This window comes from Lytechinus variegatus, chromosome 14 (assembly GCF_018143015.1).
Source record: "Lytechinus variegatus isolate NC3 chromosome 14, Lvar_3.0, whole genome shotgun sequence".
Lineage (NCBI taxonomy): Eukaryota > Metazoa > Echinodermata > Echinoidea > Temnopleuroida > Toxopneustidae > Lytechinus > Lytechinus variegatus.
Window position 1 is genome coordinate 8337566 of NC_054753.1, and position 19678 is coordinate 8357243.

Here is a 19678-nt window from a genome sequence, read left to right on the forward strand (position 1 = left end):
TTGATCTTCCAATTTCATCAAACTATCTGATTGTCTTGATGGAAGGGTCTGCAAAAGTATGGGGTCGTGTTTCACATAACCTTGTTATCGAGAATTAATGCTAGAATTCTATGACAACTGATCTCTTAACCAGTCAAATGGTATGATTTCAGTAGCTTATAACAGTAGCTTGTAACTTGCCATTGATAACTTGTGTGGTGAAACCTGGCCGAGTGGGGGTGGTCCAGTGGACGAGTTTCTGGACTGTGATCTCTAAAGTGCAAGGTTCGAGTCCTCACAGAAACCATCCTTGATACTTGGTGTAGTAATCCCTTTGGCATCCGGAGGGGATGTGTGAGTCATACTTATGTACTGACATGCACATGATACTCATTGATTAATTTTGAATTTGTGAAAAAATACCTTGTGTATTTGTGAAATACCCCCCAGGTTTGAAATTCACCTTGAGGTTTTGGTGTAAATCGTAATGTGCCGATGACGTCCTTTGGCAAGACATTAATCTATATTTGCCGCTCTCTACCCAGGTGTAAATCTGTGCCTGACGAGAAGGAATTCCCCGAGTGGTCATATAAGTGTTGAGCGCATCAGGTACCATTTTTTGTCAATGCTCGTCATCCAATCCATGAATTATCCAATATCTATGACACTGGTGTTTTCACTGGGTTTTTTTTTTTCATTCTAGGTATGTTTTACAGTTTTGAAATGCATCAGAACTGGTTAAGCAGTAATGTGTGGGACAATATAAAATGGACTTGCTTGAATATGACTATGGTGCGAAAAAATTATGAGAGTCAGAGTTTATTTGTAGCTGATAGAATGAATATTTTATTTTATGTTTTCCATGTAGTTTCGCTATCAAACATAAAATCTATATTTTATGGTAATGTGACCAAATGTAATGTACAATTTTATTCAGATATTAAAAAAATAGCAATTTTACATTCCCAGTTAAATTGTGATATGGCTGCTTTATTGTTTGACTGGTTTGGTAAAATTATTTTGTTTTGGGTTGTCAGTTTTCTCCTTGAAACAGAAATTGGTTGTGCATATTTTTCATACTAATAAGAACCATAATGATTCTATTTTGATAGCAGTGTTTTTGATGAGGTTGATGATGGTTATAATGAAAGTGGAGATAAGGATGGTGAAGATCATAATGACGATTATGAAAATGATGATTAGGGTAATGATGATGAGAATGTTGAAGATGAGGGTGATGATAGTGAAAGTGTTGATGATGATGATGGTGAGAATGCTGATGATGAGGGTGATTTTATGATGATGATTATGGTGTGGGTGATAGTGAAGATGATTATGATGAAGATGCGGATGATGATGAGGGTGATGATGATTTTGACGATTATGATAATGAGGGTGATGTTGACGATGATGGTGTTAGTGGTGGTGATGATGGTGGTGACGATAATGATGACGGTCAGAATGATGATGACGATGATGATGATGACGGTCAGAACGATGACAGTTTTGAAATAAAAGTGAAGAGAAGAGGACAAGAGTGAGAGAGGAAGAAAGATCAGAAACAGAGAGGAAGGGAGGGGTTGATGGGTAAGCGGGGACGAGGAGAAGGGAGGGATATAGAGGAGAAAAGAACAAGAGAGATTGTTATATGAGTGGGATGTAGGGAAAGGGAATACATGTGATATTTGATCAAAGTCTCGCACTGCACCACTTAATCACATTTTTGATAAAAGATAAAGTACAAATTAATTGAAACGAAAGAGAGAGAGAGAAAAATAGACAATGGTTGAATGATATCGACCCAAAACGAGTAGAAGAGTGGAATTTCAAGTAATCTGCCTTCGAAAGGTATATTTTTTTGGAATCAGTGGCTAAAGCATTTTTTAATACATAGAATTATACAAAATTGACTTAATGTCGAGTCCATGCACTTAAAATCTTTTAATTTGATCATGTGAAGTGAATTCGATCGTATGTCTGGTTACGTTCCGCCTGCCAAGGTCAAGTTGGACACGGGGATAACAAAGTATCAACGTTCATCTTACAAGAGAGTTTCAGGTCACGTGACACCCGGTGAAAATAAAACCAATTTGGATAAATTCTGTCTAAGATCACAACTATGACATTTGAAAATAACGAGATTATTATCGTGGTATTTTTTTTTCAGTAGAAGGTACTTGATTCAAGAATAACTAAACCTATTATGAAGGAAAACTCCACTATTGTGCTCCGTATGGAACGCAGGGTAAAAAAAGTTCTTATATCAGTCACATAAACAAATCAGGACTTGAAACCAACTAGATTGTGATTTTTTTTAATACTTTTATATACATATGAAATATATACGATTAGGTCAACACATTTTCCAAATGGAAATACATCAATGCATATTTTTTTTTAATAGAACGTCATTTGCATTTGGCTTCAAAGGAGACTGATACTACGAAGGGTATTAGAGAGTTCGGATATTTTGCTCATCAGTCGGAACATATGTGCTAGTGTGCATTTACATTATTCATGTATTTATTACGAATGCATTCAAATTTGTTACCTGTAAACAATTTAATTTTTTATTAGCAATTAGTTACCCAGATTTCCTGTACACTGCCGGGTACACTGCCGGGTACACTGCTAAAACCCCAGTGTTGATTTAACACCAGCCCTGAATCTATATCTGTCCACACCAAAAAGTATTGAAATAACACCAGTTTGGAATCAAACCGATGCTGTTTTAACACTAATTGGTGTTGTATAGGTGTTAGACCAAAACCAAACTGGTGTTGATTAACACTTCTCTGGTGTGAACAAATATAGATTCCGGACTGGTGTTAAATCAACACCGGAGTCTATGCAGTGTACTCGCTATGAAATGTTCGTATAAAATGCCCTCTGAAATATAAATAAACTGATTATTATCAATATTGAATACATTGTGGTATTAAGAATACATAATCATTTGTCTATATAAGTGACAAAATGAGAATCATGACATAAACGGTATTACAATATACATGATAAACAAAATTGTTCTTTGAAGTCGGAAACGAATATAATCATAAACATGTTATTTATGTATTCTTTGGTGTCATTTAAAACATTTGATGGTATCAATACCTCTTAATAAGGGGATAATGTATATGATTATTGACAACATCCCAGATACTCTATTGAAGATCAGACAGAGCCCAGTTGCGTCAAAGTTACTACTGTGCTAAATATGTCATTTAATGCTATCTATACCAATTAATCCTTGATCTCGATGGATGACAAATTACCATAAAGGTAACTTTGATGCCACGGGACCGTGATCATTATTGCACATTTCCTTTAAAGACAAACTTCATGGAATATAAATGCTACAAGTATTTGAAAAAAAAATGTCATTTTGTTTACTTTCTATAGTTATTTTTAAAAGTCTTTTCTTAACTTATATACTTTCACTTTTTGATCGATAACTATTTTCTCCCTTTCTCTTTCCCTCCAAATCTCTGCTTTCTTTTTAATAGTAGACTTAAATACATTAATCGCCCTAAAATACCAACATTAGACTGTGTATATTCCTCCCACTAAATGTATTAACCGATTAAAAAAAATTGTATTGTACGTTTTCCGAGCTTAAACATGCATACACAATGACCAGAATTGGGCATTTTCACAATTGAAATTCAAAGCAGATTACAAAAGATTCTTTATTACATTTTCGCACGAGTAAATACCAATAAGAATTGGGGTGACAGGGGGCTACTGTCCCCGTGAATATCTCCTGCACCAATCCACTCACCCCCAATAGACCATTGTAATGAAATGATAATAATAATAAAGACATTTATAATGCCAAGAACATTACTGTATTAAAGGTGATCAAAGCGTTCACAATGAAATTCACACAAACTTAACTCACAATTTACAGTTTGGCCATTGGATAAGTTTTTAAACTGGCTAAACAATTATCAAAGAATGAAACAAGAATGAAATCATTCGAATTTATCAATTACAACCCTAGCAATGATGACATGATGACAAATATGTTCACTGATATTTGATACTTATAATGATGCGACCATCATTTAAAGGCACATTATTTTAATCGTTCAATAGGATTTAACATCAACGCCCTCAAATACATTTATTAAAAGACGGAAATTACGAGTGCAGTATTAAAAAATAGTAGAGGTTTGTTTGTGTTGGGGTTTTTATTTTTTGTTCTTCTGAGAATATCTCAAATTTACGAAAGACTTCCCGAACACCGTGACTTTTCTATCAGTCAATCTGATGATAGGAGTTATACCTTGCAAGGAAAGATCAACGACTCCCCTTCGTGAAAGGCTCCGAAAAGGTATGTCCTAGAAATTACGTGATTTCAATGAGCCATGAGTATAATTTAGCTCTGAAGGCGCCCGTTGGATGGAATCTCACAACTGACGCCATGGTCGTCGCTGCTGCTCAGCCAAGTTAGCTGCAACTTTCACAAAACGGGTCCCCATCAACAAAACCAGTCTCACGTGGATATTCTGCGAAATCTAAGCACGAGATACGCAAGACAGTTGAATGTAACAAAGTATGCAAACAGTACCAGGTAGTAGCCCCATATAGGCAAACCGAGATTGAGCAATGTATCGACAATTTGCGCCCCATCCATAGTCCCCTGCGTACTTGCGATCGATGACGAATTCGACACGATAGCGTCCGATAATGGACTCATGCTCGCGATATTATCGTCTGCTTTGCTTAAGGAAAAGCAGTCTCCGAATTCTGAGATGGCTGTCGTGTTACAGCTGTGGAAAATAAGAAAGGAAGATACAAAGAGAGGTGTGATAAGATAATAAGCCATATAGATTTGCCTTCAAGATGATTAATTCACACGCATAATAAAATTAGTTCAGAGAAAAATTACTACTACGTGTGGTTACATAATATATCACTATCTTTATTGAAATTAATTATTTACCACAGACTAAAATAATTTTGGTCTGTGGATACCTTTAGGAAAGGAGTGATAAGACGGTTCCCCGCAAAAAGACACAATATATGTCCTAGACTGAATTAAAATGTTAAACTAAAACACGAGACCGTTAAAGAGCAGCCAGTTCTCAAGAATGAAATAACCTGCCAACATAGTTCCTTTTGATCCAGCAACGCCACCACCATGCCACATATACCCCACACCGGCGGATGCCGTACTTATTACAAACCGGTCTCAAACCAGTAGACTTTTTTAAATGAACATTATACAAGTATAGATGTGTTGTCGTCGTCGTCCTTTATCATCATCATAATCATTATCATGATCATCAACATTATCATGATCATCATCATCATCATCATCATTATCATCATCATCATTAACATTATCATCATCATCATCATCATCATCATCATCATCATCATTATCATCATCATCATTAACATTATCATCATCATCATCATCATCATCATCATCATCATCATTATCATCATCATCATCATCATCATCATCATCATCATCATCATCATTATCATCATCATCATCGTCATCATCATCATCATCACCATCATCATCAACAACAACATTAGCGACCATTTTCTACATATGATTACTTTCATCGGCGTCTTGGGCACCACCACCACCATCATCATCATCATATCATCAACAACAACATCAACGCCCAATCATCATAATCCTGATCACCCCCATCATCATCATCTTTATCAACAAAAACAATAACAACAGTGAACAAAATTTCCCGTAACTTCATCACCATCATTACTCATCTCCATCTTCATCTCATCAACAACCACCGCCGTCGCCGTCACCACCAACACGTAGCATCGTTATCATCATCATCATCATCATCACATTCACCTGATAGTTTGTGGATCCAGGACAAAGACTGCCTCAAGAAGAGCTCCATACATGTAGGATGTGTAGCTGACGTATCGTAACCACGACAGAAACCTTGGTAGTCTAACGACGTAAAAACCTCCTAGAAGCATGCTTGTCAGCATTACCAGAGCAGACGCTGTTATTGCCTGACTGATAGATGAACACGCTGCGCTGACAAATCGCCCAATTGCCTGGAGGTGAGAAAAAAAATGAAGCAGTAAGTATGACTCGTATCTGTTAAAGGACAAGTCCACCCCAACAATAAGTTGATTTGAGTTTTAAAAAAAAAATCCAACAAGCATAACACTGGAAATTTCATCAAAATCTGATGCAAAATTGAAAATTAAAATAAAATTTCACAAAACAGTTATATGTACATCCTGGTCGGTATGCAAATAAGGAGACTGGTGATGCCATCCACTCACTATTTTTTTATTATTTTAGTATCTGAAATATTCCAAATTTCTCCTCATTGTAAAGTGAAACAATGATTAATTCCTCCCTGAACATGTGGAATTAGCGTTGTTTAATACTATATGGTTCTGTCAACTTGGTCCTTAGTGTCAAATCTGTTTTAAAAATTGAAATATTATATAATTCAAACAATGACTAACACAGGAACTAGTGAGTGATGCCAATCATCGAATGACTAATTTGCATGTCATTGAATTGTGCATATCACTGTTTTGTGAAAAGCGGGAAGGAACATTAAATGCCATAACTTTCTTATTTATCATCCAATTTTGATGAATTTTTCAGTATGCTGATTAAATTTGTCTGTATTTATTTGAAACAACATTTTCTCGAGTGGACTTGACCTTTAAATCACCGGTCTCATACAATCATATAATTTTAACAATTTTTGTTGTGTGATTGGGTTTCTAATTGTTTCTCTTTTTTGTCGGTTTTTGCACTTTACAACTTAATTGCTATTCGTGTAGGTTCAGTAAATCAATTGATTCTGATTTATAACTTGAATATTTTAATGAGAGCATATCACTCATTTCAATCAACAACAATAATAATAACAGAATTCCTGGCAGTACAGGAAATGTCTTGTTATCAACAATATCATTGTTTAAAAAAATCGAGTCGTCATGTCCAGGACACCATAGTAAACTGCGGCGGCAAGAATTGACATGAATTAGGAGCCCGTTGAAAGCAATACATTACTTGAAGTGGCGTTGTGCAGAAAGTTTCTAAAGTCATACATTTGAGGGTCTGACAAGATATAGTTGCAGTAATTGATACCGAAAAAGACGTTCATTTTTGCGTCACTGCCAAAAGGCATAATTTACGTTATGTTGATATATGTCACCCACAGCCTCTTCAATTTTCAAAGCTTATCTTTTTCTCCGATTTTAAAAACATTCATGAATGATTTTGTATTTGGCCGAAGGCCAGAAACACATTTGTAGATTTAACAATCAAAGTTCTTTCATTCATAATGGACGTGCACATTAATGCGCGATTTCCTCTTTGTATTACAGAAATTCTTTCATGTACACCTTAATCACCGCCCTGAAGTCGACAAGAAGTCATGCGCGTAATTTCGATGGAATTCTCATGGTTCCGCCCCTCCCCCTTATATGAAATCGCCGCTACTCGTACCTTGTGACATTAATTTTCAAAACTCTCTAAAGACATGGACCTGAGTTATTCATTAGGTATATATTAAAAAAAGTATCAGTATAGTATCTTCTTTGTAATCTCACTAACCTGTCCGGCTTGCACATAAAGAAGGAATGTTGTGATGAAAAGCAGGTATACCAGGACAGAGTCATGGAGCCCGACCATCCAAAACGTTATGGTCACTGAGATAACTGTCATCGTAGACAACAGCGGAAGTACTCCGATGACCTTTGACATGAAATAGGCGGAAAGTCGGTAGGCACCAGCTGATCTTTCTTTGGCTAGCACCGCGCGTTCAATCTGAACTACGATGAACAAAGAAAATAATAATAATTTAGTGAGATGAATTTAAGGCGTAATCACAAAATGTGTGTCTAAAACATTAGAATATGTGAATTGAAATAGATTATACAGTTATGAAATCAAGACATTACATATAATAGTTTCAACAAAACCGCTTCCTAAGATACACCCCTAGCCCCCCCCCCCTCGGACTGCTCCCCCACCGGAAAACGAATCCCCTGGATGAATACCCCCATGACTACTTACACATTATAAATTAATAGGATATGGTATTGACCGATTTATAGTCTTCCATGCATCCAGTTTCAACTTTAACGAAACGAGTTTCAGAAAAAGTTCACAATCGCGGTAACATCATAAGCCAACCTAAGATCTTATGCAGTTCAAATTCTTAATATTTTTTTCATAATACAACGGATTTCTCAAATCTAATTTTTTGATAATACAGTAACTGAAACTTACAAGACGTTAAGCTGCTGTAAATCGATTCAAATCCCCAGTAAGCAGCTATGAAGAAAAGCTGGGGAGAAAATGAAGTTGATTCAATTTATAATTAAATATTCGATATTTATGCAGAAGAAAAGGATGATAAAGGTTAATGATGACGACGATGATGATATGATGATGATGGTGATGAAGATGATGATGATGATGATTATCATGATGATATGATGATGATGGTGATGAAGATGATGATGATTATGGTGATGATTATCATGATGATATGATGATGATGGTGATGAAGATGAAGATGATGATGATTATCATGATGGTGATGGTGATGGAGATGATGATGATTATGATGATGATGATGATTGTGATGATGATGATGGTGATAAAGATGATGATGATTATGATGATGATAATGATGATGATGAAGATGATGATGGTGATGATGATATGATGATGGTGATGAAGATGATGATGATTATCATGATGATGATGATCATGATGGTTATTATTATTATTATTATGACGATGATAATGATTATTATCATGATTATTATCATTTTATTATTATGGTGGACATAATGATGAATGCAAATTATAAGTATTAATAATAAAATAATTAAAAAATACATTACATATAACATGGAGGATTGAAAATGAAAACGAAATACACTACCCCTCTTCCACCTTTCCTCTAGACGCCCATTACAAACACAATTCAGTACAGCATCGTACATATAGTGATATAGAGAATGGTGGATATGATCACTTACCGCACCGGATATATCTCGAATTTTATCCTCTGTAAACCTTATTTGGAACCACAGTGCTCCTGCTATAAAGCCAATCATTAGATGCTTGAAGAAGTCAAGCCCGGAAATGACCAGATATCGGTTCTGCTTGAAGTTCCTGTGGGTCAATGTAAAAAGTTGACGAAAATACCCCGTCGGCCATTTCTCTGCGTTTGCCTGCGATTCCATGTTGATGGTGTAATTGTCTCTAGGAAATTTATACCCATGATTGTCTTTATGAGGTTTATTTATTGGTGGTTTAGTTTGCAGCTCGGTACTTAGCGATGTCATGGAACGATTGTTTGTGGACGAGTTTACATTGGTGTTTAAACTGTTAATGATCACGTGACTGTTACGTGGTGTTCCCACTCTGCAATCAACCTCGTTAATGACGCAGTCAATAAAGACGGAATTGTCCAAGCTATCATCTTGAAGACTCCCAAACGATGAAGCTGTATTTCAAATCGAGAAACAAGGAGATGCATTTATGAGTTTTCTACCATAAAGCTTTTTGATCATGTTGAATATCAAGAAAAGAGAATATAATAGTCATTAAACACATCATAAAATCCCTCTATAGAATCTTGAATTAAATGACCTATCTCATCTTCCATCTCATCACTCATTTCGTTGTCCATCTCGTCACCCATCTCGTCACCCATCTCATCACCCATCTCATCATCCATCTCATCACCCATCTCATCATCCATCTCATCATCCATCTCATCACCCATCTCATCACCCATCTCATCATCCATCTCATCACCCATCTCATCACCCATCTCGTCACCCATCTCATCACCCATCTTGTCACCCATCTCAGCATCTATCTCATTACCCATCTCGTCACCCATTTCATCACCCATCTCATCACTCATTCCGTCATCCATCTCGTCATCAATCTCGTCACCCATCTCATCACCCATCATATCACCCATCTCATCACCCATCTCGTCATCCATCTCATCACCCATCTCATCATCCATCTCATCATCCATCTCATCACCCATCTCATCATCCATCTCATCATCCATCTCATCATCCATCTCATCATCCATCTCATCATCCATCTCATCATCCATCTCATCACCCATCTCGTCATCCATCTCATCACCCATCTCATCATCCATCTCATCATCCATCTCATCACCCATCTCGTCATCCATCTCATCACCCATCTCATCATCCATCTCATCATCCATCTCATCACCCATCTCATCATCCATCTCATCATCCATCTCATCACCCATCTCATCACCCATCTCATCATCCATCTCATCACCCATCTCATCATCCATCTCATCATCCATCTCATCATCCATCTCATCACCCATCTCATCATCCATCTCATCATCCATCTCATCACCCATCTCATCATCCATCTCATCACCCATCTCGTCATCCATCTCATCACCCATCTCATCATCCATCTCATCATCCATCTCATCACCCATCTCATCATCCATCTCATCATCCATCTCATCACCCATCTCATCACCCATCTCATCACCTATCTCGTCATCCATCTCATCACCCATCTCATCACCCATCTCATCACCCACCTCATCGTCCATCTCGTCATCCATCTCATCACCCATCTCATCACCCATCTCATCACCCATCTTGTCACCCATCTCGTGACCCATCTCATCACCCATCTCATCACGAATCTCATCACCCATCTCATCACCCATCTCATCACCCACCTCATCGTCCATCTCATCACCCATCTCATCACCCATCTCATCACTCATCTCATCACCCATCTTGTCACCCATCTCGTGACCCATCTCATCACCCATCTCATCACGAATCTCATCACCCATCTCATCATCCATCTCATCACCCATCTCATCATCCATCTCATCACCCATCTCGTCATCCATCTCATCACCCATCTCATCACCCATCTCATCATCCATCTCATCACCCATCTCATCATCCATCTCATCATCCATCTCATCACCCATCTCATCACCCATCTCATCACCCATCTCGTCATCCATCTCATCACCCATCTCATCACCCATCTCATCACCCACCTCATCGTCCATCTCATCACCCATCTCATCACCCATCTCATCACTCATCTCATCACCCATCTTGTCACCCATCTCGTGACCCATCTCATCACCCATCTCATCACGAATCTCATCACCCATCTCATCATCCATCTCATCACCCATCTCATCATCCATCTCATCATCCATCTCATCATCCATCTCATCACCCATCTCATCACCCATCTCGTCATCCATCTCATCACCCATCTCATCACGAGTCTCGTCACCCATCTCGTCACCCATCTCATCACCCATCTCGTCATCCATCTCATCACCCATCTCATCACCCATCTCATCACCCATCTCATCATCCATCTCGTCACCCATCTCATCACCCATCTCATCACCCATCTCATCACCCATCTCATCATCCATCTCATCACCCATCTCATCATCCATCTCATCATCCATCTCATCATCCATCTCATCACCCATCTCATCACCCATCTCGTCATCCATCTCATCACCCATCTCATCACCCATCTCGTCACCCATCTCGTCACCCATCTCATCACCCATCTCGTCATCCATCTCATCACCCATCTCATCACCCATCTCATCACCCATCTCATCATCCATCTCGTCACCCATCTCATCACCCATCTCATCACCCATCTCATCACCCATCTCATCACCCATCTCGTCACCCATCTCGTCATCCATCTCATCACCCATCTCATCACCCATCTCATCACCCATCTCATCATCCATCTCGTCACCCATCTCATCACCCATCTCATCACCCATCTCATCACCCATCTCATCACCCATCTCATCATCCATCTCATCACCCATCTCATCATCCATCTCATCACCCATCTCATCACCCATCTCATCACCCATCTCATCACCCATCTCATCACCCATCTCATCACCCATCTCGTCACCCATCTCATCATCCATCTCATCATCCATCTCATCATCCATCTCATCATCCATCTCATCACTCATCTCGTCACCCATCTCGTCACCATCTCATCACCCATCTCATCACGAGCCTCATCACCCATCTCATCACCCATCTCATCACCCATCTCGTCATCCATCTCATCACCCATCTCATCATCCATCTCGTCACCCATCTCATCACCCATCTCATCACCCATCTCATCACCCATCTCGTCACTCATCTCATCACCATCTCATCACCCATCTCATCACCCATCTCATCACCCATCTCATCACCCATCTCATCACCCATCTCATCACCCATCTCATCACCCATCTCATCACCCATCTCATCACCATCTCATCACCCATCTCATCACCCATCTCATCACCCATCTCGTCACCCATCTCATCACCCATCTCATCACGAGTCTCGTCACCCATCTCATCACCCATCTCATCATCCATCTCATCACCCATCTCATCACCCATCTCATCACCCATCTCGTCACCCATCTCATCACCCATCTCATCACGAGTCTCGTCACCCATCTCATCACCCATCTCATCATCCATCTCATCACCCATCTCATCACCCATCTCATCACCCATCTCATCATCCATCTCATCACCCATCTCGTCATCCATCTCATCACCCATCTCATCACCCATCTCATCACCCATCTCATCACCCATCTCGTCATCCATCTCATCACCCATCTCATCACCCATCTCATCACCCATCTCGTCACCCATCTCATCACCCATCTCATCACCCATCTCATCACCCATCTCATCACCCATCTCGTCACCCATCTCATCACCCATCTCATCATCCATCTCATCACCCATCTCATCATCCATCTCATCACCCATCTCATCACCCATCTCGTCATCCATCTCGTCACCCATCTCATCACCCATCTCATCACTCATCTCATCACCCATCTCATCACCCATCTCATCACCCATCTCATCACCCATCTCGTCACCCATCTCATCACCCATCTCGTCACCCATCTCATCATCCATCTCGTCACCCATCTCATCACTCATCTCGTCACCCATCTCATCATCCATCTCGTCACCCATCTCATCACCCATCTCATCACGAGTCACGTCATCCATCTCATCACCCATCTCATCACCCATCTCGTCACCCATCTCATCACCCATCTCATCACCCATCTCATCACCCATCTCATCACCCATCTCATCATCCATCTCATCACCCATCTCATCACCCATCTCATCACCCATCTCATCACCCATCTCGTCATCTATCTCATTACCCATCTCGTCACCCATCTCATCACCCATCTCATCACCCATCTCATCACCCATCTCATCACCCATCTCATCACCCATCTCATCACCCATCTCATCACCCATCTCGTCACCCATCTCATCACCATCTCATCACCCATCTCATCACCCATCTCATCACCCATCTCATCACCCATCTCATCACCCATCTCATCACCCATCTCATCACCCATCTCGTCACCCATCTCATCACCCATCTCGTCACCCATCTCATCACCCATCTCGTCACCCATCTCATCATCCTTCTCGTCACCCATCTCATCACTCATCTCATCATGCATCTCGTCACCCATCTCTACTTCACCTTACCCATTTCGAACAAAAAACGCCCTTTTTTAAAAAACCAAAAATGTCGGCAAACTGATCGTGCAAGTGCTATCCAGCAATTCACGTATGTAATCCAACTATTCGTCATACTCTCCAAAAAAAGGGATGTGCAGACATTTTGGCATCAAAATCCTCTAGACATTCTCAAGTGACACCAAACTTGATAAAAAAAATTATCCACATGTTTCCAATACACATTATATCCAACTTCAATCCTAATCTGAAGACCTACCATGGTTGATGCTTCCACGTATTTTGCTTGTTTCATTCTCTGTTGCTGATATGACTCGGTTGCAATTAGATAAGCGTGATCTGTAGCAGCGATGGCTCCATGACGGTCTTTTGGCTGCGTCGTGTATCTTTGCCCGCTCCTCATCAGTCCCCTTAACGATATCCACTGGAATCACGGGGAAAAAACGCAGAAACGATATTTTATCCGGGCCCTTGATGTGAGTTTTTACACAAATCGTGAAACTCAAGGGCGGCATGGTTTGCAGCAGATTATGAGCGCGCATTTGTTTGTCGTTGGTTTTACTGGCCCCTTTCAAACTCATAATTGTGCATCACCTCGAGAAGGATGCATGATATTAGTTCGATCATCAATTACTTTGCTGTCATCGAAACACTCTACAATGACCAATAACTCGAAAGTATTGAAAAAAATTAAATTACTAATGATTATTCTATTGTGATACTACTATTACTACTACTACTACTACTACTACTACTACTACTACTACTACTACTACTACTACTACTACTACTACTTCTACTACTACTACTACTGCTGCTGCTGCTGCTGCTGCTGCTGCTACTGCCACTGCTACTACTAATACTATTTCTACTACTTTACTACCACTACCACTACTACTACTACTACTACTACTACTACTACTACTACTAATACTGCTGCTGCTGCTGCTGCTGCTACCCCTTATAGTAATAGAAGTAATAATAGTGATGATGAAATAATAATAGCAGTAATAATAATAATAACAATGATAATAATTATGATATGAATGGTAATAATACTAATAATAATGATAATAACACTAATGATAGCAATAATAACAGTAAAAACAACAATAAAAATGATGCCGATGATAAAAATCATTATGAAAAATAATATCGTAATATGATATAAACATACTTATATAGTCGGCTGGATTGTAATGCTGTGGGCACTGGAGTCCTAACCGGGCAAAGTAATCCACCACCTTGTCAGCTTCTCCAAAATAAACTACCTATATTCAACGAATGAATATTTAGCAAGGACGTTATCATGATCATTATTATCTGCAGTTATAATATAATATTATAAAGAAACAAAGATAATATAACATAAGTTCCCCTCTGGAATGCCAGGATGAGAAGAGAAAACTTTTGATAATTGTTAAAAACAACTTTCATTTTCACTTCCATTTGAAGTGGGAATATAATAATGGCAAGGCAATTAGAGGTATTAATGGTGGAAGTTAGAAAGGGAGGGTGTTGAGAACCGGACGTGGGGGGGGGGGGCAGATGAGTATGGTGGATACAGACTGAAAGAATAAAATCACAGTGATCAAATCATTCCCTTGCCTAATATAATCGGATGGCTTTTGAACAAAGCCTATGAAAGAAACAAAATCAGCAGTTCATGAGTTAATAGATGGGATCGGTGGCATAAAGTTAATAAAGCAAACTATTTCAGAGAGAACCAGCCAATGCGGAAATGGTGATATCATTGATTATAAAGGGGGGGCAAGGGGACCAGGGAAATGGGTAAGGAGAAAACATGAGATAACAGTAAATGTGTCCTCATTCTAAACATGGAATATATGTGTGTCTTTTAGTATAAGTCCGTATATTTTACCCTACTCTCTTTAATTCTTCTCCATCGCTTACATCCGTTCTCAAATATATTCTTTGGTCAATTTTGCAATTACCTTTTATCCCTTCCCTTAAAGGGGAAGTTCACCCTGAAGAAAACTTTGTTGTGAAAATAGCAGGAAAAATAGTAAAAAATATTGGTGAAGGTTTGAGGAAAATCCGTTAAAGAGTAAGAAAGTTATCAGAGTTCAAAATTTTGGATTTGTGACGTCATAAACGAGCAGCTGCCCCATGTGTTATGTAATATAAAATGTATGAATTTCAAATTTTGTATGGTTCCTGATGACCTAATTTTGTTTTCTTTTCATGATCGGGTATGAAATGATTTGTCTATTGATATACAAAAGTTACAGTGAAAACCATTTTCAATTTTCTGAGAAAATGACATTTCATTGATTTTTTACCATTCGCTATGTAGGAATGCTGCTCGCATATGACGTCACAAATCAAATAATTGACATTCTAATAACTTTTTAATTATTTGATGAATTTTTCTCAAACCTTCGGCAATATTTTTTATTATTTTTTCTGCTATTTTTACAATAAACTTTTTGTCAGGGTGAACTTCCCCTTTAAGCACCACCCTGGTGTCTATTTCGTAAAACTGGTTATAAAAACAAATTTGCAATAACGGTTAAAAGCTACTGAAATACTTCAATTTGATTGGCTGATAGTACACAAAATGGTGTATCTGTTCTTGTAAGAAGTCTTTAAAAAGGAACCCAGGCTCAGTATTCAAAATATGGAATACAATAAGACATGGGTCGAGATTGGTACACACCTGCCCCTCGGATAGCAAGAGTAACCGATCAAATATGTTGAATACCCGACTGGAAGGCTGGTGAATTGACATGGCGACGGTCTTTCCAGAAGAAACAGCGTAGTCTTTTAAGGTCTCAAGCAGATGAAAGGCCGTCCGGGAGTCCAGTCCGGATGTGGGCTCCTACAACATAAGTTTTTAAAAGACTCTTCATCTATTTCCAAAATGAACATGATGGCTGTAGGGGATCTTATGACGTAAAACACACGTACAGGCAAACCCATGAACCGGCACAATTTCGAATTTCAAATTCGATAACAAAAACTTGTTATTTTTGGATGATTTTCCATTCTATGCGCCGGTATTCTTAAACCCGAGACGGGAAACCTCATCGAGAGTTTTCCCGTCTCGTCATATTTATATAACTCGCCAAATCTTATTTATTTCATAATCTTAACTCGTAAATCCTGTTCATTTGATAACTTCTTGAATATGTTGTTAAAGTTATCCCACTTTCGGTGATTTGATCTTAATAAACACTGCTCTATCAATATATCTGATTTGTCAGGAGAATTACAAGCTAACATTAGCAATTTGCTTGGAAAATTAATACGATGATGATCCATACAAATATGGTTTTTATTTGGTAAATAATTCCCCTCCTCGTCTTGAACATAATCATTTTGGGAGATACGATCAACATGTGTACGGGTGCAATATGGGCTTGCGGGATGTAAAAAAAATCATCGGATGATAAACACTAACTAAATCTGTTATAGACACAATGGCCCGTATTCTGATAGCAGGTTTAACTTAAACTTAAGTATGGGAAGCAATTTGTTACATAAATCACTAACAGTAGATATACGATATTTCAGCTCACTTGGCTCTCAAATCATTCATGATTGCCTGGAAGTATAAATAGATGATTGTCTTCACCATCGATGAATCAGGAAAGAGCACAGTAAGCATAAGAAACATACAACTTAATAAAAATTTTGATACTTTTGGCTTCCCATACTTAAACCACAACATTAAACCTGAGTTTAAGTTAAACCCGACTTCAGAATACGGGCCAATATGTTTTTATTGATATGAATTTCTTTTATCTTTTATATACATTATACCCACATCCAGTAGCAGTATCGAAGGATCAGTGAGGAGTTCACATCCAATGCTAGCTCTTTTCCTCTCTCCCCCTGATAGTCCACGACTCAACGAATCACCCATCTCTTAAAGAAAAAAAAGATGATATCAAGAGGTTAAGGACTGACTTAGCACCAAATTTCCCATGAACTTATCAAGTTTGCAGAGGTTTAATGTGGTGTTATCGAGAAGGCGTTGCTCTTTAATGCATGCGTGAGAAATACTTCGTGGAGTCAAAACACGTGACTTTGATAAAGCATACAGTATTAAGTGCCGAAATACAGTTGTTCAACCCACAAAAATATAGTCCTCACATAGATGTTAGCCCTTAGCTTATCATATTAAAAATATGATATCGAGAAGTTTAGGACTGACTTAGCACCAAATTTCTCATGAACTTATCAAGTTTGCAAAGGTTTATTGTGATGTTATCGAGAAGGCGCTGCTCTTTAATTAAGACATGCGTGGGAAATACTTCGTGGAGTAAAAACACGTGACTATGACAAAGCATACAGCATGCATAACAGTTAATGTCACCAAAACCGATGAACTGCCTAAATACGGCCTTTCAACCGACAAAAACATAGTCATCACATAACTCGCTTACAACTTCGAAAAACATCATATAAGAAGATTTTTTGACCAAATGTGGTCATTGCAAACAGACGTGTATCGACCGTCCAAAAACGTTGACTGTCGCATACAGACATACACAGTATGCATGGTATGGTTTCATTGAGGGATAAAATGTGATGGAAAAGGAAATCTTTAAAAATACTGAGCAGACGCATTGGATAAAAATTACTTACTTGTCTCGAGGCATTTTTGTAGATCTAGGGTTTCGACGATACTCCGAATCTTCTCCCGTTTTTCCTCGTCTGTCATTCGACTGGGTAGCCGGAGATCCGCTGTGAACTAAAAAAAAGAGGAAAATGTCTATTTTTATGAAATTTATGCAGGGGCAGGGGTGCCAACTATATGAAAGTTTTTTTTTATAAAAAAATAAAAAAAGACAGACAGACCATAAAAGGCGGAGAAAAGGGAGAATGAGGAGCATTAAGAAAAGAATCTAAATCCCGGGTCTTATTAGTGTATATTACACCATGCCCCATATCCTAATAAACTAGCGCCGCCCTGTGTCAAGCAATTTACCGTGCTTTTACTACTACTACTACTACTACTACTACTACTACTACTACTACTACTACTACTACTACTACTACTACTACTACTACTACTACTACTACTACTGCTGCTGCTGCTGCTGCTGCTACTACTACTACTACTGCTACTACTACTACTACTACTACTACTACTACTACTACTACTACTACTACTACTACTAATACTACTACTCCCCATCCTCCCCTTCAGTGGTCATACACAGCAGTGCATTTATCGTGATGGGGGGGGGGTATGGCTCATGTGGTAGTTTAGATGTATTTTTATTTTTGAGAAACCCTAGTCATCTCCTTTTCCTTTTTGTTATATTATTTAATTCTATGGTTAAACGAGAACATAAAAATCTTGCTACTCATTGTATTTCGAAACTTGGCGAGGGTTGGTGTGTTAGGCATGACAAACCCATTTTGCCTGCCAAAATCTTCATCATGTCTCGCAAGAATTAAAGGGGAGCAGAACTCATGGAGTAGTGGTATCATCTGATCTACAAGGCAAGGTAGTCACAGGAAACTAAAAAAATTAAGTATCTATGCTAAACACCTTCGTGAGCTGTCCCATTTTACTTGGGTCTGTGATGTGTCACTGTAAGTACGTGACTATAACCAGTCACGCGATCTTCTTACAGGTCTCTATTTCGGATTGACAAAAAAATCTTTCAAAAGTTTACCCATTTATTGCATTTCGGTTTTATTGAAAAAAAATACTGATCGAAGGTAACATTTTATTTATCATTTTCTATCAGGAATCAATACAAACATCTTCGCCATTAGTTTCTAGACGAACGTTTTATTTGAAGGCGGTGAATGGAAGAACAATGAATCGATGTGGTAGCTCAAAATGCCACCACCAACTTACCCAAAGATACTCAAGGAAACGTGATTCATTGCATGTTTAGGTTTTCCATAGTTTTATAAACGGATTAATCAGATTATATATCCTGAAAAGTCTGACATTTAACATTACAACAGCCAGAATCCTGTGCTTCACAGTCACTTTGTCAGATGATATACATGTATGTCATGATGATGAAACGATCTCCTGTTCAGAGCGGACGCTATTTCCCTGAATGTTTCTTTGGAGTTCCTCAATGTGTCTC

The 19678-nt window shown here is 38.6% G+C and overlaps 1 protein-coding gene across 3 annotated transcripts in view; it reads right to left on the reverse strand.

Annotated features, from left to right (window-relative positions):
• Positions 1 to 2891: 2891 nt before the first annotated feature.
• Positions 2892 to 19678, reverse strand: part of LOC121427516 (ABC transporter G family member 21-like) — a 35280-nt gene continuing 18493 nt past the window's right edge. For all 3 annotated transcript variants that reach the window (XM_041623951.1, XM_041623952.1, XM_041623953.1), the window contains 10 exons: positions 18210 to 18315; positions 17386 to 17486; positions 16276 to 16437; positions 14773 to 14866; positions 13855 to 14019; positions 9001 to 9470; positions 8240 to 8297; positions 7562 to 7779; positions 5822 to 6033; positions 2892 to 4754 (listed from right to left, as the gene is read on the reverse strand). In XM_041623951.1, the coding sequence (XP_041479885.1) occupies positions 4478 to 4754; positions 5822 to 6033; positions 7562 to 7779; positions 8240 to 8297; positions 9001 to 9470; positions 13855 to 14019; positions 14773 to 14866; positions 16276 to 16437; positions 17386 to 17486; positions 18210 to 18315 (1863 nt within the window). In that variant the 3' untranslated portion in view covers positions 2892 to 4477. The remainder of the gene's footprint in view (positions 4755 to 5821; positions 6034 to 7561; positions 7780 to 8239; positions 8298 to 9000; positions 9471 to 13854; positions 14020 to 14772; positions 14867 to 16275; positions 16438 to 17385; positions 17487 to 18209; positions 18316 to 19678) is intronic.